A 23,555-nucleotide genomic window follows, 5' to 3' on the forward strand; every position below is an offset into this window, starting at 1 on the left:
CCCATGCTCAATAAATAGGTAGAGAACGAATGAATGGATGAATGAATGCACGCAGGCATGCATAACCAGGTGGTGAGAAGGAGTCTAGAGAGAGAATGCAGACCACCGCTCCATGCATTCTGCTCCATGGCCTTCTTCACTCTGTTTCAGGAGGGTTGGGAGCTAAACTGTTAGTGCCAGGTTCTTTCTGCACAGTAGTAGAGGGGACATCCCAGCTTCACCAGGAGGTCCTTTTATTTTCTACTTTTAGTGAAGACACTCAGATATTTCTAGTCCCAGTGGCTCAGCTATCTGATAGCTAGGATGGAGCAGAAATGGAGATTGCCTTCCCTTGGTTCCCACCAGCAGTAGCAGCTGGAAGGACACATAGCAGGAGGTCCGCCACCACCAGATTCTGGGTGCTCAGCCTGGTCATGTTCTCTCTCTTTGGTGATATTGGAGATTTAGCAGTTGGCAGTGATGGCATTCAATGACCTTTCTCTTTTGGGGTGTGGAGAAGCAATCAAATCCACAGTCATGGCACAAGCAGGCAGAACTGGTCCCAGACTTTGCTCCTACTCTGTTCTAATGTATGGGATCCAGCAAACTTGAGACCACTGACCAAGTTCACTCAGATGTGCATAGATGTGAGGGCATAACACCTTTACGCGGCCCCAGCAACCCAGCTTGGGACCACTAGAAGGCACTCCTGTGCCCTGTGGGGCCAGGCCACAGACCGAGGAGCCAGGCAGGGATCTGAGGGGTGCCCTAGCCCTTTGGAGTGAGAGGGTTCCCTTGGGAAGATTGGAAAGGGAGCTCCTTGGAAGGGGGGCAGTAGGACCAGAATCACTGCCAAGTCGCTGCTACACAGGAACATTTTGTGAAAGGCTCAGCCTGGCTAGGCTGAGCTGCAGGGCAGGGGGACCCCCAGGGACCCAGAGTGTGTCCTCAGTGCAGTTGGAGCAGAAGGAAGAGGCAGAGGGCACCAGGGGACAGAGGAGAGGGAGGCTTCAGGGAGGGGACTGTGAGCACAAGTCCAGCGCTTCCCCCAGTACACCCCTTGCAATCTGCATGCACCCCCCCCCAGAGTAGAATATGGGGCTCCTTGTCTTCTGAGGATGGTTCCCAAGCTCAGGGAGATAGGTCCAGCCCCTCCCAGCCCCCCAATCTTCCCTCCTTCCAGACTGTTCCACAGCAGCTGCACCATTTTACATAACCACCAGTAATGCACGAGGCTTCCAATTTCTCCACATCCTTGCCAACACTCGTTATTTTCCATTTTTTGATAATAACCATATAATCGGTGTCAGGTGGTATCTCACGGTAGCTGTGATTTACATTTCCCTAATGACTAGTGGCGTTGAGCATCTTTTCATATGCTTGTTGGCCATTCATGTATCTACTTTGGAGAAATGTCTATTCAAACCCTTTGTCCATATTTGAAATGGGTTGTTTTGTTGTTGTTGAGTTGCAGGGGATGTTTATATATTACCCCTCATGAGACATGTAATTTGCAAATATATTCTCCCATTCTGTCCATTACCTTTTTACTACTGTTAATATGAGTCCTTTGATTCATGAAATTTTTTAATTTTGATGAAGCCCAATCTACCAATTTTTTTCTTTAGCTGCCTGGGCTTTTGGTGTCATAGCCAAGAAATTATTGCCAAATTCAGTGTCATGTGTTTTCTTCTAAGAGTTTTATAGTTTTGGCTCTAGTATTTAGGCCTTTCAGTTAGTTTTGTATGTGGTGTGAGGTAGGGATCCAACTTCATTCTTTTGCATGTGGATTTTCTTCCTTTTTAACCCAGCCCTTGTAGCAGCTGCCCCTGCACACAAACCTACATGCCCACAGCTTGGCTGCCAGCAAGCACCCAGGGGAGCTGGGGGGGGGCCTGCCCCTACTCCACACAGTACTCAATCACACCTACCACTCCCTTCCCACCTGGTGGGCACATGATTGGCACAATCAGCCAGAATCCTTCCCCTGATTCTGCACAAAGCCATCTGCAAGCCTCGGTTTCTCCTCTGTACTCAGGGAGTTGGACTCAATCAAATCCCCTCTCCCCCACTGGAGTTGCCACACGTTGGACACACAGCAAACTTACCAGCACACTGGAAATGTCATGTGAGGTCTCCTCCTGACTGCTTGTTCTAGACCCCTATACCTCCCCCTGCGCCCACTCCCCTGGCCCCCTTCCTCACTCTGCCCCAGCCACAGGGCTTTTCCCCATCTCCAGCTCCTTCTGCCCAGAAGGCTCTTTCCCCAGCTTTCCTACAGCTGTGCGCTGCTCCTCCTCTGTGTTTCAGTTTGATCACACCCTCAGAGACCTTCCTGACCACCCTGTCTAAACCAGGTGTACGGTAACTATTACCATGTAACGAATCACCACAAACTTAGCAGCTTTAAACAAGACACATTTATTATCACAGGTTCTGTGCATCAGGAGCCCAGGCTTAGTGGGCTCCTTTGCTCGCAACCTCAAAAGTCTGGGGTTGCATTCTCCAGTCCTCATCTGAGGGTTGGGGATCTCCTGCAAACTCATTGTGGTGTTATCCAGCTCCTATTGAAGGTCCAAGGTCCCTGCTTTTGTGCTGGCTGTCATCAGGGGGCCATTCTCAGCTCCTGGATGCTGCCTCCTGTGATTGGGCACTGCCATGTGATTCCATCTACAACACAGCAGTGTGCTTCTTCAAGGCCAAAGTCAATACTGGATAAATGTCTGTGAGCTAACAGATGAATGGATGACCCAGAGTGCATCACCAAGAACATGTGTGTGAGGGTGCAGGCTGCTCAAAGAAGGCTCCTGGGCTGAGGATACCAGATCTGAGGTAGTCTTCTGCCCACCCCCTGCAGTTCTCCAACTCACCCTCCGGGTAAATGTTCCCTCTCCCTCCACCAGTCCCAACACTCTCCTTCCAGCATGAGGGCCTTTGGGCCTCACACCATTTTTCACCAGGATGGAAGTTCTCTCTGCTGGTTAGAACTCAGCAACCAGGGGTAAAGGGCCATGTCTTTTCCATCTCCAAATATCCCCTCACCACACACAAACATGGGACCCAAGGACCTTGTCTTGGGTCTCCTGCTCTACAAACTTCCATGACTCCCCATGGACCACAGGATCAGTCCCAGGCCCTCCACCACCACATGCCACATCCAGTCGCCTCCCAAAACTATACCGACCCCTCATTACCCTCCAGGCCACCCCTATCTGGACAGCCATGGCCTCCTCCTGCCCCTTGGCTATGCCGAGCCCATTTGACCCCCTAGTTCTTCTCTTCATTCCAGCAATGGCCACCACGTTCTACTGACCACTGCTATTTGTTGGGTGTCTTCCGCAAAAAGCCTCATACAAACCTCCGGGCATCCAAATGAGAAAGATGGTTTTGGAACCCAAGGCCCATGTGCCTCAGCAGGAAGCTGGTTTAAGTGTAGCCTAGCAGCCACGCGTGGCAGGCCCACCTGGGGCACTTGCTATAAGGCACACTTCTAGGACCACTCAGAACTAGTGAACCAGGGCTTGGGGACCAAAGAATGGGTATCTCAGACAAGCCCTTGATGATCCTGGGACCCTGAGGTTAAGAACTGCAGCTGCCTAGGTGAAGGGGTGGAGAGACACCTGAGAGGCAGTTCTCAATCTCAACCAGGCCAGGCCCACCCTGGGCCAACTGTGGGGACCCAGGAGTGCGCAGCCCCTTTGGAGTTCAGAGTCTGGGAGGAATTTGGAATCCTCATTTTCTGCTCAAGGGGGCCAGACCCTCTGGCTTGTCACCTGGGACCCCGGTCACTATAGCCAGGTCCTCTTTCTGGGCCACTGGTGACCAGGAGTACACTAAGCAGACACACTCCCCAGCCCAGCAGAGCCACCAAACCCAGTAGACCCCCAGCCTCATTTTACTCCCCAAAGTAACGGGATGGCTGGGAGCACATGGAATTCATCTACTGAGCACCCGCTGAGAGCACTGGGCCAGATGTGGGCCATAGGACACCAGACGCTTGGTCTCCGCCCCTGGGGAAGCCAACAGTCTCAGCAGGGCCAAAGAGGTACTTTGGGGGAAGGTGGGAGGGAGAGAGAAGCTTGTTGGAGGGAAAGAAAGGGAAAAGGGAGGGAAAGGAGTGAATGAATGCAAGTCGTATCCATAGTCCAGCGCCCCCCACCGCACACCTTGGCCCAGGAGCCCTCCACACCCATCGCTGCCTGATCCCGAAGCTCCCACGGGCGGAGCGGGCTGACCTTGGGATGCGCCCTCTACCTACTCAGAGTTGGGGTCTGACCAGCAAAGTGGGCCCGGGATACTGGGGCTAGGGGCGACCCGACGGGGAGGCGCCCAGTGAAGTTAGGAAGGGCCAGCATTCTTACAATGGCTGGGGGTGGGCCCCAGACCTGACTGCACGCGCGCGGTGGGTTGGGTAGTCCCCGCCTGCACCCCTGCTGCCGGCTCACAATCCTGGTGCCCCTCCCCCCTCGGCCAGCCCCCGGGTTAGGGAGCGTCCGCTTTTCTTCTCCCGTCGGTCAGGCCAGCTCTCGAGCGTTTGTACGGAGTCAGCTCATTGGGCAGATTCGATGGACGCCCCGCCCAGGGCCCCGAACTAGCCAATTGTAAGGGGTTTAACAGAGAGCAGTATTCGGGGGATAGTCACTGTGCTGCGACGCTTCTGGGGATCCTTAGGCCTCGATGGTCTTTGTCCCCCGGCCCCGGGCCCTAGCCCCAAGGAAACCAACGGGACCCGTGCCTGGAGAGATGCCCACGGGGCATCCGGGGACCCCTTGGAGATCTCGGTCTCCTCTTTCCTCCGCAGCTGGCCGGCGTGTCCTCGAGTGGATATGCGCATCGCGAAGGGAAGTTTGCAGACGCTCCCTCACATCGAGGACGCGGCTCCTTTAAGGACGCAGCTGTCCAGGTCATCGCCTGACTGGAAAGCCGCCCCTGGGCCGGGCTCCCAGGGCGAAGCCGGGACGCGGGCGCGCAGCAGCAGGGCGCGGGCGGCGGGCAGCGCGCGGCGGCAAGAGCCGCGCTGGACGCGGGGCGGCGGCGGCGGCGCGATGAGCAGGCGCGCGGCGGGCAGCCCCCGCAGGCCCCGCCCGCGCCCCTCCCGCACCGGGGTCCTCGGAGCGCTCGGGCTGCGCGCGGAGCGGGCTCGGGAGGGAAGTCCCGAGACAAAGGAAGCACCGCGCCGCCACCGTCGCCGCCGCCTCGTCCGCCTCGCTTGCCGGGCCGCGGCCGCCCGAGGTGAGCATGAACAGGGGGCGCGCAGGAGGTGGCGGTGGGGTGGGGGCTGGGCCTCGGCTGTGTCGGGCCTGCGCTGCCGTCGGGCTGGGCTGGGCTAGGCAGGCGGACGCCCCTCCATCCGCAACCTCCCGGGCCCGGACCCCTTCCCCCTGCGCGCCCCCCTCCCCGCGCCCGGGAACCGTCCGCCTCGGAGCTGTTGACGCCGCGGGGTGCGGCCCGACCTTTCTGGCCCGGTCTCGGCGTTGTCCTGGCCTTCCTTCTTAGGACTCCCGTCGCTTTCCCTTGTGAAAGTGGGGGGCATCCCTTACAGCATGAGCTCGCGGCGCGGTCGGGGAGCCGAGGCGGGCTTGACAGGAGCTTCCCTCCACTGAGGGACGTGCGTTTCCGGGGTCACGGATCTGCACACAAACCTGTGGCGCTCTCCAGCCGAGGATATAAGGCCCGGCAGAGAGAGAGTTGAAAGTCTTGAATTACAAAATCGCTGGCTGCTGGTGGGGGGCGGGGGGAGGTAAGGGGGGATTGATGTTTAAAAACCAAAACCAGTCTGAATATTTTTGCACCTCTAGAGAGCTCTGCTTGCCGTTGATGGGACCCTGAACATCAGCGCTTCGCCGGAGGAAGAGTTTTGTTTTTAAGATCGCTTTGTACCAGTGAAACAGAGATTAGAACTGGTAGTTTCATGAGTAGGAGGCAGGGAAGGGAATGATTAGCTGGGCTCACGATCATGGCGTGCATTTGCTCCTAAATCACAGAATTAACTGGTTTGGTTTATATACTGTGAAAGTATGCTTGGGTTTGGGAAGTTACTGTACTGTTTGAAGTTAGTTTTTTTGTTTCCTTTTAAAGAGTAGCCAGAAATGTTTCTTGCTGTTAAGGAAATGTTGCCTTTATGTACAGAACGAACCCATCCAACAGAAAAGGGCTATGGATCCTTGTTTAACCTGATTTGCTTGCAGCCTTTTGGGTGGTTTTCGCGGTGAATGCTTACCGTCTTGCTTTTGTCTAGTTAGTCTCAGTGTTGGGACTTTGTTTGAGAAACAGCCTGGGGTCCTGGGAGGTGTGTCAAAGAACTGGGGAAATATCAAGGGTGTCCTGAGTGCTTGGTGCTCGGTTTAGGCAAGTGAATGCCTTTTCCCTAGGGGAGTTTATTTAGGTGGGAAAGTCCTGTCTAGGGCTTCTCATCTACTATATGTTTCATCCTGGGCAAACCTGTGAGATTAGAGAACCAGCCCCCCATTTTACAGATGAGGAAGTTGAGGTTGGAGAAGATGAGCAGTTTGCCATACTCACAGTCGGTGAGTAGCTCTGAAGTCTGTGCTGTCAACCAGCAGAGCTGATCTGAGAAGATTGAGTTCAAGTACTGCCAGCTTCAGGGCCCTGGAGGCAGGTGGAGGGCAGACCTCCTCTCTTTGCTGGAGAACCCAGCTTTTGTCCTGCAGACTGTCTCTGGTAGTTCATAGATATTTTACGTTTGCTGCTCTGAAGCATCTAGTAACACTTAACTGCTCTTTAAGTGCTTCTCTGTTAGTTGGGGAAGGCAGATTCCATTTTAAGTGGGATTCTAAATGAGCAGTTCCCTAGTGTTGTAATTTAAATGTAACAAATTGGCTGCTTTCTCCTTGACCCTGGGAGGCCAGTAGGAGTGGAAGCACAATCTTGGAGACCAGGCCTCTGCCTAGGACAGTGCAGGTGAGAGCACCTGTGGCTCTTTGCCCTGATGGCAGAAACAGTCTTATTGGTGCCTGATCTGGTCCGTCAGCACCCGGCGGGGCAGGGGCTGCAGGATCTCCTCTGGGACCCACCCCGCATTAACCTTTCACACCTGGGACAACCACAGCTAGGCTCTAAGACAGGGCCTCCACGGGCAGCTTTGTCCCCTCTTCAGAGCAAAAGAGGCGGGGTTCTGGCACTTGTCAGCAGGCCTACAAGTAGGCAGGATCACTCTACTGGCCTCGGCTGAGTCCTGGGCCTGGCCCAGCCCCTCTGGAGCACTCTGAGCATTGTTTTGCCCGGCAGGTATCCATGACTCCTCAGTGTTCCAGAGCTGGCCTGGGGCTTCAGAAACCTGTTTTGATGCCTGTCCTAGCTTAGACTCGCTAGGGACCTTATGCCTCGCTTAACTGCTTATCAGGCTGCTTGCCTTCGGTCACTGAACTTCTGTGTTCATTAATTGAGCAGAAGTGTCCTGCCAGCCTGTGCTGTCTGCTTTACCGTGGCAGAGGATGTGGGGCATTCCTTCCAAGGGCCCTGTTGGTAGGGGGAGCAAGGGAGCAGGAGTACCTTGGAGGCTAATTTGTGCTGTGCCCCCCAAGCCTGGGGGTGGGGGTCGGGAGGGCACTTCTGCTGGTGTTGGGGATGGCTTTGGGTCGTTCCATTTAAAAGAACCAGTTGAAATGTGAAGGCTTTGAGAAACTTACAAATGAAGGATTTTCAGACATCGGGGTTTCTGCCCTGCTTCCTCCAAGCTCCCATCCCCGTCATGCAAGCCCACCCTTCCTGCTTTTCTCAGGCCCACGGGGCCCTGCTGCCTGGAACAGTTTCCTGTTGTATTGCTACAGGCTCTGCCCAGGTAGCCACCTCGCTACTGTTTAAAAGCAGGTGCCTCCCCATCCCCATCATCTTGCTTTGCATCTCCTGGCATCTAGCATTTCCCAGCACATGGCTTCTTCTCACGTGAGCCCCCAAGGGCAGTGTTCCTGCAGGTTTTCTGTGAGCCCCTCAGTGGTTAGGTCAAACATCCTCTGGGTTGGAGTCCATGGATAGGAAAGAAATGGGCAGACCAGAACTTGGGTCATGTGGTGCTAATGAGCAGTTCTTTTGGGTACAAACCTGGTGTTATCTATTTTGGACTTAATCTTGAGATCAGGTAAGGTTGAAAGGTTCATTCTGGGGCTAGGGTGCTGGAGCTGGGGACCACAGCCTAAGGTGGCACATCTGTCACATGTCACTCTGACAGCCATGCTTCTTGACTGGAGGGCTTTGATTTTTGATACTCATTTTTCTTGTGATGACATAAGTTTACCTTTCTTGAAAATGTACTACATCCAGTTAGTCTGGAGGTTGGTAGTAACTCACCCAGCATCCTGAGACCTGGGTGGCACTAGAGGCAGCAGTGCTTTTCTGCAATGGAGAGCCCAAACCCTTCCTTCCACTGTGCCTACTTCTTGGGAAAACAGTCATCCAAGAGTTGCCCATAACCCAGAGCATGGGGTCCCACCCAGAGTTCCTGACTCCATAGGGCTGCTGGACGTTGAATGTTGGCCTGACACAAATGGCGTGAGCCCCAGGGCAGTGTTTGTGTTGTGGGGGGGAGGGGGGCAGCCCGGTGGGATGGATGCTGAGATGAAGGGTAGGACTTGGGTGCTGAAGCAGTTGTGGGTCAGCTGGAGTCTAGGCTGTAGGAGCAGTGGCGGGGAGCTGCAGAGGGAGGGAAAGTAGCTCTTCACCCACCAGAGTCAGAAGATGACACCTGGGTTTTCGTAGAGGCTCAGCCCTTAGCAGGCAGATTACTCTGAATCTTCCTTCCTGTATGTAGAATGGGCTGGGTGTGGTACCAGGCCTGTCTGTAGGCTGGAGCAATGGGCGAGACTGGGCTGAAAAGCAGTGTCATCCATGCCAAAACTGTGTTCTTCCCCACCAGGTTGAGAGCCCTGTTGTAGTTGTGGAGGGCACCCCACATTGTACTCATGAACTTGAGGTGCTGGATCTTTTCCCAACAGAGGAAAAGAAGAGTCCTGTCCCCCACACTCCAGTGTAAGCCTGAAGGCTTGAGGCAAGCACCTGTCACTCACTTCTAGGAGCCACCTCCTTTGTCTTGTTAAATCCTTGTTTGTGGTAAACACTTAATGCAGGGTATCTTCAGTGTTTCCATAGACTTTGAAGACCAGTAAACACACGGTCAAATTCTTAGGCAGGTTTTGTGACCTTATCACCTCTGCATCTGCTTTTTTGTGGACAGCTGGGAATGGGGTTACGATCCTGTGCCCCACCATCTGGTCTGGTGTGTTGGGCATCTGGAGATGCTGCTTTACTTGAAGGCTCCAGGCCACTAGTCTGAACAGCTGAAGGCGCTAAGCCTTGAGAGTCTGGGGTCCAGTCCTGCAGAGGTGTCTTTCTGCTCCTGCCTGGTGTGCCCAAGGAGTTCCTGGGTTCTGCTAGCCCTGTCCCCTTTTGTTGCCTTTCTCAAAGGAAGTGGGAGACAGGCTTTGATCCATTAGTTGTTTGTGGAGAGCCAGGGTGGGACTGTAGGATGAAAAAGTGGAGAGGGCAGAGGAAGGAGCCTGGGGCTCTGGTGCCAGGTGGGTCTGTGGATGCTGGGGATAGGTGTGCTGTCTCTGGACTTGTCTACAATGCAGTTAAGCTGCCCTCTGCCCTGAGGCACTTTTCCACTCTCTTGCCTTCAAGAATAACAGTCATCCTTCAGGCTGGGTCTGAATCTGAATTCTGAGCCCTGATTCTAAGCTGGGGATGAGAAAGCACCCTCACTTCCCTGTACCAGTAGAAGAAAGCACTTCATCATTTCTCCCAGGTCTCAGGCCAGTGCTCTGGACATCCCCACCTTGTCCCTGCCTTCCCTATGGATTCCGATAGTCGAATTCGGATCCTTGTCACTCCATCCCACTGCCGGGTGTAACCAAAAGGTGGGAACAGGTGCCAGGTGTCTGCTGGAAGTGTCTGGCATTTGTGTACAGCAGCCACTTAGCAGTGCTAACCCAAGCCTATGGCTTTGCCTGTCTGAACCCTTTGCATCACCATAAAATGGAGACCGAAGAGTATGCTGTGGGGTCCTGGGGCTGAGCTTTTTGCAGGGAAGGTGCTCACATGTAGGTATCTAGGAGGTCCAGTTCTCTTCCCTGGTGACCTGCCTGTAGGAGATAGGTCACCTGTGGGGGTCTCATGCCCATCCATACTCTGAATGGAGCTGCTTGCTAAGAGCGCAGTCTCTGCGGGCCAGGGGAGAGCCTTCGCTTACCCGATTCTTGGAAACAAGTTTGCTCCCTGGTCAGGTGTGAGGGGGAAGGGGAAGGAGGAGCCAGGGTTTCCTCCTGATCACATCTCTGCTATCTCTTGCAGGACTTTGAATATGTCGGGGATCGCCCTCAGCAGACTTGCCCAGGAGAGGAAAGCTTGGAGAAAAGACCACCCATTTGTAAGGAAAGCTTTATTTCTGTGTGTAGCACAGTGGATCGTCTTCCCGCTGATGACACCGCCCAGTCTCTGTGGACTGGTCCCTGTTGGCGAGCCCTGTGCTGTCGGGCAGTGGGAGGGGCAGGGTTGGTCCTATAAGCACCTAACATGAGCTTCCATGGCGCTGATGTGCTTGTACGTGGTTTTCTCTCAGGGTTTTGTGGCTGTCCCAACAAAGAACCCTGACGGCACAATGAACCTCATGAACTGGGAGTGCGCCATTCCAGGGAAGAAAGGGGTAAGAAAGACCTATGCTCGTGTGAGGGGTGGACTGCTGGGGATGCTTCGACCCTTTGATCACACAGGCTGGGGGACATGGTTGGGGGGACATACAACCCCCTCCAGCAATTTTAATTCAGAAAGGAAGAAAGCTGAACTGCGTCAGGAGCGGAAGACTTAGACCCATCTTTGGGAGAAAAGGGAGCCTTGGACAAGGGACTGGATCGCCATGAGGGTCTTCCGGTTTGTCCTTCAGGATGTACTGAGGCCGGAGCAGCCCAGATACAGTGGTGCTCCTCTTGGGTCTGAGCCTTGAATAGCTGCAAATGCTTGATGCAGGGGCCAGACATCGGCCACTTACAATGGCTACATGGGACCCCATATGTCCTTCACAATCAGCCTCAGTCCTCCCATGTTGCTCCCCCTAGTGTACCAGGGCCAGTTAGGACCAGTGCATTTGAGGCATTAGGGAGTAAGAGGCTCCAACGACCCCAGGGTACATTTCTTCCTAGTGACTTGGAAGGAGGAGACCCCTGAGGCATCTAGGTTGTGCTGAGGCCTCATTACCTTTATCTCCTCCCACCAGTGGTCTCTTGTGAGAATCCCCTGTGCTTAGCCTTCATGCTTTCTGACAGTCTCCTTCCACTATGCTGAGCCAGCAGGGTTAATTAGGACTTGACTTTTTCTACAAGCCAATGTATTCTGGGTTTTCCTTGTATCTGAGGCTCTGTTGAGGACCCAATGTGTACCCCAGCCTCCACCGAGCCCATCCTTGATCCTTTATCTTAGGCTAAGGCTGGTGGGCTACAGCCATCTCCCTCCCAGGGAAGGTTGGGGAAAAGTGTTAAATTATGGAGCTGGGAGGCAGTGCAAGGACAGGTGGGACCTAAGAGACAGGGTCCTCACTTGAGCTCACTCAGGTTTACACTGCATCTGCTCAGGTGTGGACCCTGACCCCCATCCTGGGTTCAGAGTGGGCAGCTGCCAGGAGCTGGCTGTCTGCTCCTTTCCAAGAAGAGCTCTTTCCCGCTCACCCTCAGGGCTCATGGAAGTCCTGCCAGTCCTATTGTGGGGACATTGGACTGGGGGTCACTGGGGCCCTCACAGTGCTGGAGGGTAGTGGTGGCAGCAGCAAGCTCCTCCTCCCCCTGGGCACCTGCAGCAGGGGCCAGCACACAACTAATGACAGCTTCCCTCCCAACAGACCCCATGGGAAGGAGGCTTGTTTAAACTACGGATGCTCTTCAAAGATGACTATCCATCCTCACCACCGAAATGTAAGTACAATGAATGAAGTCCTTGAAGGTCTGCTTTGGCCATGCTCCCAGCAGAGATATGAGTCCTCTTCACAGAGCCCAGCTTCCGGGGGTGTTGGTTATGTCACACTCTGCTCCACGCAGGGCAGTCCCTGTGCTCTAATCCCAGCAACTAGCCATGGATCTGAGTGTTTCTTGCCCAGTGGTGGGAGGTGCACCTAACATGCCAAGTCTCGGGTCCTGGCTTTATAACCGGAAAGCTCCTGGGCCATGAAGGGAAGGATCATGAGGTCCAGGTGAGGCTCTTGGACCCTGAGTGCCTTTCAGGGATGAAGCCACACATACTAGCCCTGGGTGGTGGGGATGGACGTAACAGAAGGACCACCATTCAGAACATCATCCCTCAGGGTTTCATTTAACCCCACCTGTCCTCTGTTAGAACTCACAGCTGCATCGCAGCCTGGATTGATAGCATACTTAAGCCTTCAGATAAGGTAGCAGGAAGAAAAGGCCAAGGTTGCATTTGAAACAGTATTATGACGAGACCGTCATGACACATTTTAGCAAAACTCAGGATGGAAAAGGGGACACCAAATCCCTCCCCTGTGGCACCTGAAAAATCAACAAACACTGTCCACAACTGGTTCATTAAATGAGTTAACAGTGTGCCCCCGCATGCGGGAAAGTACCTGTGAGCACCATAGAAGGGTAAGATTTTGCGTAACTGTTAACAATTGTAGCTAGTGATTCAAGAGATAAAAGTATGTTTTCCATTATAATAGCATCTACCAGAAGAATTTTTTAAATTAACAATTCACTGGGTAACCACTGGGATGGAGTCTTACTTCATTTGGGGTGGTTCTTTGCTGTTTGAATTTTTTTTTTGCCATGTGCAGATATTACTTTAAATAAGAAATGAAACAAATTGTAGCTGCTTTCATCACTTCTATTCAACATTGTATTGGAATTCAAGCAAATGCAGCAAGGCAGAAAAAGAAATCCCAGCAGAGGAATGGGAAAGGAAGACTTAGAACCGTAGACCATCTTTCTCTAAGTGCTGATTAAAAGGTTAATATACAAAAACCAATTTTCAAACAATTGCAGTAAATGAAAGTTTTTAATCTATACCCTTTACAATGGCATCAGATATCTTGGAATAAATCCAACAAAAGATGTTTAATATCTCTGTACTGAAAATTAAACGTTTCTGAGAGAAATGAAGGACATTCTAAATCAGGAGTCCCCAACTCCCAGGCCGTGGACCCGTACCAGTCTGCCTGCCGCCTATTAGGAACCAGGCCGCACAGCAGAAGATGAGCATTGGGCAAGCGAAGCTTCATCTGTATTTGCAGCTGCTCCCCACTGTTAGCATCACTGCCTCAGCTCCACCTCAGATCATCAGGCATTAGATTTTCATAGGAACGCCAGTCCCTGGTGCCAGAAAGGTCGAGGACCACTGGTCTAAATAACTGGCAAGATAAGCCGTGTTTAGGGATTGGGAGACACACTTAGTTCTCCCCAAGCTGATCTACAGATTCAGTGTAGTCCCAATCAGAATTCAAGCAGACTTGTGGAAATTGTCATGCAGGTTCTAAAATGTAGAAAACGCAGCGCCAAGGATTGCCAGGGCCCTCGGGTTGCTAGTAGTGGGAGGATGGTGAGGCCCGGGCTGGGGCTCATTGGGTGAAAAGTACCCAGACCCGTTAGCAGAATGGGCAAGACGGGAACCAGATTGAGTCCTGCTCCAGAGACTGTAGATGAGATAAAGAGCAGAGTCCAGAAATAGCGCAGGTGTACAGTGGCATGGTTTATGACAGGTCACGCTGCAATATGTGGGGAGAGGATGGTCTTCCAGCGCATGGACAGGCTCAGCCAGGTGTCCCAGTGGAAGGATAGAGAACTCAATCTCCTTCCACCATAGACAGAAGCCTTCCAGCTGGGTCATGATGCCCAGTGGAAAGACGGATGAGATAGTACAGCTTTTAGAGGACAGGAGGATGTCTTCATGACTTGGATAGGCAAAGATTTCTTAACCAGGGAAGCATGAAAAGTACTTTTCCCCCGGAGGGGAAAAATGATCAATTGAACTACATTAAAATTAAGAACATTTCTTCACCAAAACATACCAGTAAGAGTGAAGAGGGGAGGATACATACATACATTCATACATATATATATATATATATGTATATGTCAGTACATACCCTGAATATTTCAAGAGCACTTAAAAATCAATAAGAAAAAAGCAAACAATCATTTGATGGAACAGGTCTTGCACAAGAGGTTCTCCACCTGTCTAATCACGGGAAGAGATGCCCAGCTGCTTTACCAGAGAATTGCAAGTTATAGCCACAGAGTGAACAGGCAGACAACCCGGGTGGGAGAGGCTGCAGAGCAGCAGGAGTCCTTGGAAGCCTACCATAGAGTAAATTTTGGACGTTTCCCTTGGAAAGCTCTCTGCCTTATCTACTAAAGCTAAACTTAGGCCTACTCCTGGACCTGGCTGTTCCACTTAAGTAAAAAGTCAATAGAAACTGCATACAGGAGATCACCAAAAGGCGTGGACAAGCATGTTTATGACAGCCCGATCTGTAAGAGTCAAAAGCTAGAGGCAACCCTAGCGTCCATTCACAATAGAATGGTTAAGTAAGTACAGCAGCAAGAGTGAAAGATCTACAGGTATACACAACACGAATGAATCTCCCGAAAGTTATGCTATGGAAACAGAGCCAGACACAAAGGAGTTAGTTATTGCTGGGGTCCTTTTATGAAGTTCAACAACGCCATGCAGTGAATGGTATGAGAAGTCAAGAGGGTGACTTTGTATGGAGGGAAGCCAGCCAGAGACCAGAAAGGGGGTGGGGGTCTTGGGGATGCTGGTATTCATCATTGGTACACTTCTAGGTAAGAAACAAGATCAGTAAATCAGATTAAAATTAAGAACTCTGCAGCAGCAGGAGTGAGTATCCACCACCTGTGATGACGAACATGACCCAGGGAGGTCCCCGTGTAGTCTCTTGCACAGTCTGAGACGTCTTCCCTGGGGATTGCAGGTCAGGATAGTGGGTGGTTTTATGAATGTTTTCTGGGAAGTTGTTGGTATTAGTGAATATGTTCATTTTTACCAATTTATCAAGCTATACTAGTCTGGTTGGACTTTTCTAGGTTTTAATGTTTTAAAATAGAAAAGAAGAAAGTATCCAGAAAAAAAGGATAAAAAATATGCTAAAATGTCAGCTGTAGTTAACAGTCCCTGGGTGAAGCTCATGGCATTTTTTTTCTTGCTCTTGCTTTTATAATTTTCAAGTTCTCTACATGGATTCATTTTAAAGAATATGGGGTCCTAAAAGCCTCTGTTTTTGAAGCAGAATGAGCTGATTTGAAAATGGCCACTCATTTGAATGGCCTTGGCTGCTTTCCCAGGACCCTTCTCACCTGATGCAGCGACCCCTTTCTGTCTTGCCACATCCAGACTGGCTGGGGAAGGGTTTGAGGAAGCCACTGGGGGACCTTCTCTGACTGCCTGAGCAGGGTCCTGGGGAGGGACATGGCTCTGCCTCTGAGTCTGTTGAGAAGGCACGCACTTGCCCTTTTCTTATTACTTCCTCCCACCTTGTGGCCAGTCTTGTTTTTCTCAACAGTTCTTTGCCCAATGCAAAGGTGCCCTAGTTTGGGGAAGGAATGTTGTCAAGACAGGACATTATTCTGTAAAACAACTGTCACCAAAAACACGATTTTTTTTCTTCCCTGTGGTCCAGGCAAATTTGAACCACCATTATTTCACCCAAATGTGTACCCTTCAGGCACTGTGTGCCTGTCCATCCTCGAAGAAGACAAGGACTGGAGGCCAGCCATCACGATTAAGCAGGTACGCAGCTCGAGGGGCCAGCCTTGACCTTCCTTTGGGACCAGAGAATTTGTGGTCCTTCCTACTTGCTGAGGATGATGTCCCAGAAAAGTTTGCCTTTTGAACTGCTGACTTCCCACCCATCTTTCTCTATTTTTGTCTTTTACACAGATCTTATTAGGAATACAGGAACTTCTAAATGAACCAAATATCCAAGATCCAGCTCAAGCAGAGGCCTACACAATTTACTGGTTAGTAGCGATCTGGCCCCACTTGCTGTGACCTCGTTGGCTTGCACAACCTTTCCTGGAAGTCTAGTCTAGACTGTCTGTAGGAAGTGGAGCAATAGGCAAGCTGTGAGTGGACTTTGGAGGCAGCTGGGGTCAGTGCTATGAAGTGGGGACCATGCGAGGTGGCCGTGGAGGTATCCAAGGAGGAACTGTATATGCAAAGGGCCCATAGTGGCAAGAACAGGTGGCCGAGGCGGGGGTGGGGGGCACGGGAGATGGCAGAGTCAGATGACATGGGCTCTTGGCACTTTATCCTCGATGGGGTGTGGCCAAGGAAACCCTGTTCCTCCAGGAGCCTAGTCTGGCTTGGAGGATGTGGACACCAGGAGGAGGTGTGTCTAGCAGCCCAGCTGTCACAGAGGCCCTAGACCTCTCATCTCTGCCCTGCTGCGGCTCTGCCGGGGTGCTCCTGACTTTCTCTTGGTCACTCGGGTGCTGGGCATCCACTCCACATCCCAGCCCTTCCCTGTGGTGGTCCCACATCCGACTACGCTGAGGGAGGAGGGTCTACTGTGACAGTGTGAGCAAATGGGGCTGGCTGGGTGGACCGTGGGGAGGACCCTGTCCCTGCTTGCCAGCTTGCTGGGCTGGTCTGGGAGGGGCCTTATGCCATTTTGAGGGCTCTGATTCCAACTGCTCCATTTGCCCTTGTTCAGAAAACCGGGGCCTAAGGGGGCTGGCCCAGAAGGAGAGGCCAGGCGTGGGCCTGTTTCTTCCAGCAGGACATTTATGAAACTGGATCAGGTCAAAGGGTAGGCCATTCTAAGCAGCTGCTACACAAGATGGCCTGAGTCCCTCTTCAAGGAAAAATGCCTGGTTTCAGATGTATCCCCCCCACCCTCCATACCCAATGGCTTCTTGTCCCTGGGCCCACCCCAGTTTTTGGCTGGGTGTGCCCCCTGGTGGCTGAGGGCGGCAAGACACTCCCAGATGGGGGCTAAGGTCCATGGACTGGAATTTGCTATATTCCCCAACCAACCGCGTACCCTTAGCCAGCCCCTGCCCTTGACCTGGTAGCCCCTGCTTCAGATTTCAGGTTTATCTCCTCCCCAGCCCTCAGGGTGTTGCTGTGATTCCAGTGGAGCTTAGCTTGAATTCACTCATGTCTTGTTGGCTGCTGTGCACCAGCGGCTCTAGGAGATGCATTCTCCCACCTTGACCTTTGGGCTGGGTGTTACATAGTGTTCACAACGATAACCATTTGGAACAGCCTCCATCAGCCTGTGCCTCTTTGTAAATCGGGTCACTTGGGTCTGCATTGTCTGAGATGAGCCATTGCGATTGACCACGTGGCCCACAAAGCCAAAATATTTCCTCACAGGCCTTTAGAGAGAGCTTGTCAGGCCTGGCTTGGGTTGCATTGTGGGTGCGATCCCTTAGGCAAGTCGTCCAAGTGTCTTGATGGTGTACCTCTGACCCGCAGCCCACATATTTTGGTGTTTGCGGCAGGAGTGTGTGGGGCCACTGTTGTGTGCCAGCAGGTGCTGAGGTCAGTGAGTGCTCCCAGTTGTATGGCCCCCAGCCTGCTCAGGGCTGGACTGTCTTCCGCATACCCTGGGACCCTTATCTGCTAGATGATGTCATACACTCTAGGAATGAGACATTCTTTCACCAGTAGACATCCAGTTTAAGAGCACCTTTTGTGAAACATGCTTGAAAGTTTCAGATCTTTTTCTCATGTTGCTGGAAGGCCACAGGCCATGTCCTATACTGGCAGGCACCCCAGAACTCCAGGGCAGCCACCCTCACCCAGCCTCACTTGGTAAATGGCAGGGCTGTCTCTGCCATTACTTCTGGCTCCTTCCAGAGCCCTCCTAGTCAGCTGCCTCTGCCCTGGGAGGCTGGGCCCTTGGCCAGGGTGAGAGTACAGACTGCCTATAGCACACAGCCTGGTGGCAGAAACTTCTCCTGTGGCCTTCACTCCCAGCTGTCCAGGCATGGTGCTGACACTGGCCTCCAAGGACGGGTGTGCTCCTGGGCACCATGCCAGCTCAGCAGGCTTCATTCTGAGCAGGTTTCCGCCTCTCCTGGTGCTGGCACTACAGCCTTTCCCCAGAGAGGCCCAGAGGGGAGGGCCTGGGGCACCAAAGCCTATTGTCTGCTCTTGGCAGAACTAAGAGAAATCTTTGCAGTAGGCTCTCTGTCCCTCAGCCCTGGGGCCCGTGCTTTGGGCTGAGACCAGTTCTCTGAGAGGCCACACTTATTGAGAGCATGGCTTGGGAGGAGCGCTGGCTTGCTTACTGGGATGCAAGTGCCGTGGAGTGCACGCACTACACCTGGGCTCCAAGGAGAGTTGTTGACTAGGCCCTGAGGTATTGAATGAGACCTCTGACCTGGTGTGTCAGAGAGCCCTGTTCATAAATGTCCTTGTGTCCCCATGGGCCTCAAAGCCACATTGATCCCCTGGTAGCAGCCGGTCTCTCCCCTCTGTGGCACTTTTACTGCCATCCCACCCTGCCTGTCACCCTGGTCTGGGCAGTGCCCACCAGCCCCCTTTTTCTTGGAGCAGTTCTCTCACTGGAGTCCCACACAGGGTCCTTCTCCAACAATCAGAGAGCTGCCCCCCGCCTCCATTCCTACACACTTGGGACTGAGAGCCCACGGGGAAGCCCACCAGAACTCAGTCTGTTTTTGAAGACTAGTTGAGCAGTCTTTATTTTCTCTCCATAATGATTAATGCTATTTCAAATTTAGAAGGAAAATTGTGAACATTCTGCTCAGGCTGTACCCTCATAGCTGGCATCCGTGCTATAGGCTCATCTCTCAAGCCACCCTCTCCTTCCACCGGGCCACGACTCTGCACTGGCCCAGAAGCCATCATCCCATCTTGTTATGGTCTTCCCGTAGGCCTCCGTGCGCAGCAGCTAATAAGCACACCCTCAGCCCACACGCAGGGCAGCTGCACCTTCTAATGTCTGTCTCTCTTGACCTCCTCAGCCAAAACAGAGTGGAATACGAGAAAAGGGTTCGAGCACAAGCCAAGAAGTTTGCGCCCTCATAAGCAGCGACCCGCGGCAGGCAGCATCAAAAGGAAGGGATTGGTTTGGCAAGAACTTGTTTACAACATTTGCAGATCTAGCGTTGCTCTGTACAATTACTAGTCACCTAGGGGAGGCGGGCGGGCGCCATTTTCCATTTCTGCCACTGGTACACAGTTCTCGACTCGCTGAATTGCCCAGTTTTTCATACAGGGTCTCTTCCTTCAGTCTTTTGTATTTTTGATTGTTATGTAAAACTTGCTTTTATTTTAATATTGATGTCAGTATTTCAACTGCTGTAAAATTATAAACTTTTATACTTCGACGAGTCCCTGAGGAGCTAGTTCCCTTTGCTCGCAGGTGCAGGCATGCTTCCCACCATCAGAGCTACACGTAGCCTCCAGCTGGCTGTATGAAAAAGAAATCGGCCTGTCCCCTGCCCTCGCGCCTCTGTCCTTTCTCTCTGCAAAACCCAGGTTGTGTTGCTATGAGCCTCAGATCCAAAGTCAGCCAGCCTCTTGTTTTCCGCATCACTTCCTTTGTGTTTATATGGCGTTTTGTCTGTGTTGCTGTTTAGAGTAAATAAACTGTTTATATAAAGGTTTTTGTTGCATTATCGTCATTAAAAGTGTGAGGAGGCAGCCTTGGGGTGCCCGGCCCCCTCCCCTCAGCTGCAGGCCCCACAGAGCACCAGCCTTGGCCCCAGCATGTCTTGCTGCCTGTGCCTAGGCCTGCGTGGCGCTTGTCCTGGTCCTTTGTAAATAGTTCTGTGTCCAGAGACGGTGTGTGTCCAGGGTTTCTGTCCCCCCTCCACCCCCTCTGGTTCTTTGAGCAGTAGAGCGCTAGGGTTCAGATCTGGTCAGGTTGGAATTGGTGTCGAGACCCTTTTAAAGCATGTGCTGCCCAAGCCATCAGGAGGACGAGGTACCTATACCCAGGCCATGGCTGAGCCTTAGTGAGGACCACATCCAAGCTACTGGCCCTCCTTGGGGGCCAGCGCAGGCTGGCTTAGGATAGCCGGGCCACAGCAATGGAGCCGAGGCCCTTAGACAGGGCATGTGGTCTCCACTTCTGGCAGTGCATTGCCTGCCCAGGCCTCGGTGGCTCTTCTTGGGCCTCTGCATGTAGCGCCCACAGCCCTCTCACGCTCACTTCATCAGCCCCTACGCTTGGGTGTAGGTGGTCCCAGTCACCAGGATGCCCCAAAGGAGCAGCTTTGAGGGATGTTGTCGCATGCTCTTCCTGTTTCCTGAAGCGTTCTGAATCTGGTCACTTAAGAAGTCCACTCCTCAGAAAGCACCCTAGAGCCTGGGCCCACAGCTGAGCTTCCCAGAGTTGGAGTTGGCTGCTGTCTGCTGGAAAGCGGGCCTAGGTCCCTGCTCACCAGGGAGGTGGCATAGACGGAGACAGGAAGTGGCAGAAGGAGTCCCGGCCTCTGGGTCCCAGTGAGCACAGTGCTGAACAGACCAGAGACCTAGAGCTGGCTCTATACCAGCCAGCCTTGCCCTCCCACCCCAAAGACCCTCGCTGTCAGAACTGGTTTGCCTATGGCTCCAGTGCACAGACCGAAGTGGGGACAGTCTCCCAAAGGTGGGCAGTGAAGGGAGAGTTGGTCATCGAGCCCTCAGCCAGGAAGGGCTGCCTCCATTTGTCCCAGGAAATGTGGCCCCCTCAGCCTACAGCACCTGCATGGCCCGAGGGCCCAGTGCCTTGTTCACTTGCTTAGCTGGACGGACATCTGTTGGGTTGCTGAGCTCTGAGCTCTCAGTTTGATGTTTGCAATTATTCCTAATGCAAAGGGCCTTACAGGGGGGAGGGGGGTGTTTCAGCGGGTCGTGTGTGTATAGCCCCTTCCAGAATGTCTTATTTTGTAATGACTGAACTACACTTAGTAATAGTTACACATGTATATGGTTAATATATATGGAAATGCAATATATTTTCTAGTTAAAGCATTCTAAAGTAATCGATGTTTCTAGCAAATTGTCGTGACTTTGGCTAATGAAATGTCCTTTTGTGCCACAGTCCTTGGCTTAACAAAGATGTGAATCTTGTAACATGAGAACTATGAAATGTGATCATTCTATTTCTACTGTAAGGGAAGAGAGTGTGTTCCCGGCATGAGGCGCCTAATTAGTGAGGAATTGTGGGCAATAGATTAACCACTGTATCTAAGAATCCTCTAATTAAAATATTTCCACAAACTGCTGCCTGCAGGGTGTGTCCTTTTCCTGCCCGCCTCCCACACAGGCCACCCCCTGCTTATTGCTGTGCCCCAGAAGCCCAGGCCTCGTCCCCACTGCCTCCCACATCAGGCCTTCAGTGGCCCTCATGGTCAGGGGATGACATCCCCGTGAGCTTTAGTCAAATCATCCTTTCTGTCCCTTCTGAGACCTGGGCATGGGCAGCAAGGCCAGCACACATTCTGTGCTGGCCACTGGCCCTGCTTTTTGTCCATCTGGTCTGCTGGAGCCCTAGGTACCCTCTGGGGACCTAGGGCTGTTTTTATCACTCGGATGGGCCTCCTCAGAGAGGGACTTGATTCTCACAGCACCAAGGTACACGCAAGCCCTTGGTTCACACCCTGATGGGGCTTCTGTGACAGTGTGTCTGGGGATGGTGGGAGCTTGGTGTAGCCATTACGTAGGTGCAGAGCAAGGAGCCTGGACTTGGGGCTCCCAGGGGAGCCCAACAACAAATGGGATGGGCTGGGAGCCCTCAGCCTCCATCTCCCCAGGAAAGACAGTTCAGAGGCCTGAGTTGTATCCTGGCCAGGCTGTGGGTACCTGTGAGTCCCCCTGGCCTCCCTGGACTGTACCAGCCAGGTCAGCACTGTTCTCAGGCATACCCACCCACACAGGCCACCTTGCTCCCTGACCAGTGGCCCAAGGCCCTCCCACCACATCAGGCTCTGCCATGGGCAGCTTCCAGTTTGAGGTTACCATAACGACGAGTTGACAAGTTGGAGGCCCAGCACTGACTTGAGCTGGCTTGAACCAGTCTGAGCCGGCTCCAGCAAGAAGACCAGAGGAGTGCGCATGTGGTATGTGCCCCAGCCACCCTGCTGCTCAGTCTGGGGGGTGTCTTGCTGCAGGAGACCACGAGGCTCACAAAGGCGTCTAGATTCTGTGACCCCATCTGCCAAGGCTGTAGGCCCCATGGGGCTGGAGAGCTGGGGTCTCATTCACCCACGGCTGGTTTCAGCAGGTTCACCCAAAGTCTGTGTTATTTGTCAGGAAGCTGTTTTCCATGAGCTCCTCGAGGAAAATAACAAGCAACAAAGTCACAGGGCACAGGCCTGGGTTCCTCCCTCCTGGGATCTGCCCTTCCAGGTGGCCACCCTCCCCTTCCTCCAGGATGCCCTCCTGAAGAGAGAGAGCTAGTGCTACTCCTATTCCTCCAAGGAGTAAAGAATCTGGATCCCCCCCCCCCCACCAGAGCCATGAACGAAAATAACTCCGTCCCCACTTATGAGAGAATGATGTCCGTCCTGTGGAGAAGCCAGGCTCTGGGCCCACCTGCAGCTCTGTCTCCTGATGTTGCCCTCTCCCCACAAAGGGCGAGGGTGAGAGGCACCCTTGGGGGAGGTGGCTCCTGGTACCAGCCCCTGGGCCAGAAGCCAATGGGAAAGTCAGTGGACAACAGATGATGCTCTGCTTCCACATTCCAGGCCCCACACAAGCCTCAGGCCTGAGGCCCAAGAGCACCTGGGCCTGGCACAGGCTCCACCTGTACAGGTGCTGGCAACAGAATCCATACTGCACTTTTGGTGACTGCGCCTCAGGAACCAACATCACAGGCAAGGGACTACTATCTGGGCCAGAACTGTCCCACCCAGAGCACCCTCTTCTGGCAGAACCACTCAGGATGGCACTGGCAATGAAATTCCTGCAGTCCTCAGAGTCTTCCAGCCCAGAGCAGGCAGTAACCCTGGCCCAAGCCCCTGAACTCTGCCCCCATCAGTTCTCTGGGAACCTGCCCCTTTCCCTGCCTTTGTCCTCCAAAAGGGTTGAGAGTTGTAGGGTAAGTAGGAGGAGCCTGAATGCCAGGAGGCTGTGCCTGCAATTCCAGAGAATACCACCAGAGGGCGTGAGCTGGTGTGTTCTTAAAACCCCTTGTGGGTGGATGGACTCACTGAGGGGCCCTCACCGCCTGTGCCCCACTTTCCCTGCATTGCAGCAGCCATCAGAGTATCCAGATCCTGGTATTTTTCTCCTGGCCCTAAGGAGGAAAAGCCTCTCCCCCCACCTGCCAGACCCTTTCCTGCCAGAAGCTGGGAGGGTGTGAACCCCACCTCCCCACCGGCCCCACAGAGCCCTGACCCAGTCTAGGCAGAATATCATGTGCCTTAACTCCAGGTGTAGCACATACATACATGCCTGTCCGGTACTGACCCTCACCATCTCTGGAACACGGCCGCTGCCTCCACTGCTCAGGACCACTGTTGGGTCTAGGGCAGAGGGGCCAGGGGACACTTAAGAGTGGGGTCTAGGGCACAGGCAGGAGGAGTGGGACAACACTCTCCCTGCCCACTCCCAGCTGTGGGATCAACAGGATGGGCTTCCAC

The 23,555-nt window shown here is 53.1% G+C and overlaps 1 protein-coding gene and 1 long non-coding RNA gene across 3 annotated transcripts; one reads left to right on the forward strand and one right to left on the reverse strand.

Moving 5' to 3' along the window:
- Positions 1–2,380: 2,380 nt before the first annotated feature.
- LOC111730188 lies at positions 2,381–5,882 on the reverse strand. Of its 2 annotated transcripts, none has more exons than XR_002776576.1 (2): positions 5,433–5,882; positions 2,381–2,649 (listed from the first exon to the last, which is right to left on the reverse strand). It is a non-coding gene; the product is annotated as an uncharacterized LOC111730188 (long non-coding RNA). The 2 variants fall into 2 exon arrangements; XR_002776577.1 differs by lacking the exon at positions 5,433–5,882 and adding an exon at positions 4,238–5,002.
- UBE2I (ubiquitin conjugating enzyme E2 I) lies at positions 5,059–21,192 on the forward strand. The gene is made up of 7 exons (XM_011376826.2): positions 5,059–5,211; positions 10,285–10,360; positions 10,553–10,636; positions 11,822–11,894; positions 15,632–15,741; positions 15,892–15,971; positions 18,948–21,192. The coding sequence occupies exons 2-7, from the start codon at positions 10,295–10,297 to the stop codon at positions 19,009–19,011; spliced, it is 477 nt and encodes a 158-aa protein (XP_011375128.1). The 5' UTR covers positions 5,059–5,211; positions 10,285–10,294; the 3' UTR covers positions 19,012–21,192.
- Positions 21,193–23,555: the final 2,363 nt, after the last annotated feature.

This window comes from Pteropus vampyrus, unplaced genomic scaffold, assembly GCF_000151845.1.
Source record: "Pteropus vampyrus isolate Shadow unplaced genomic scaffold, Pvam_2.0 Scaffold303, whole genome shotgun sequence".
NCBI classification, from domain to species: Eukaryota; Metazoa; Chordata; class Mammalia; order Chiroptera; family Pteropodidae; genus Pteropus; species Pteropus vampyrus.

Coding starts and splice junctions, on each gene's coding strand:
- UBE2I (XM_011376826.2), top strand. CDS start 10,295: ATGTCGGGGATCGCCCTCAGCAGACTTGCCCAGGAGAGGAAAGCTTGG. Junction 10,637..11,821: donor CCATTCCAGGGAAGAAAGGG/GTAAGAAAGACC, acceptor CCCTCCCAACAG/ACCCCATGGGAAGGAGGCTT. Junction 15,742..15,891: donor CAGCCATCACGATTAAGCAG/GTACGCAGCTCG, acceptor TCTTTTACACAG/ATCTTATTAGGAATACAGGA.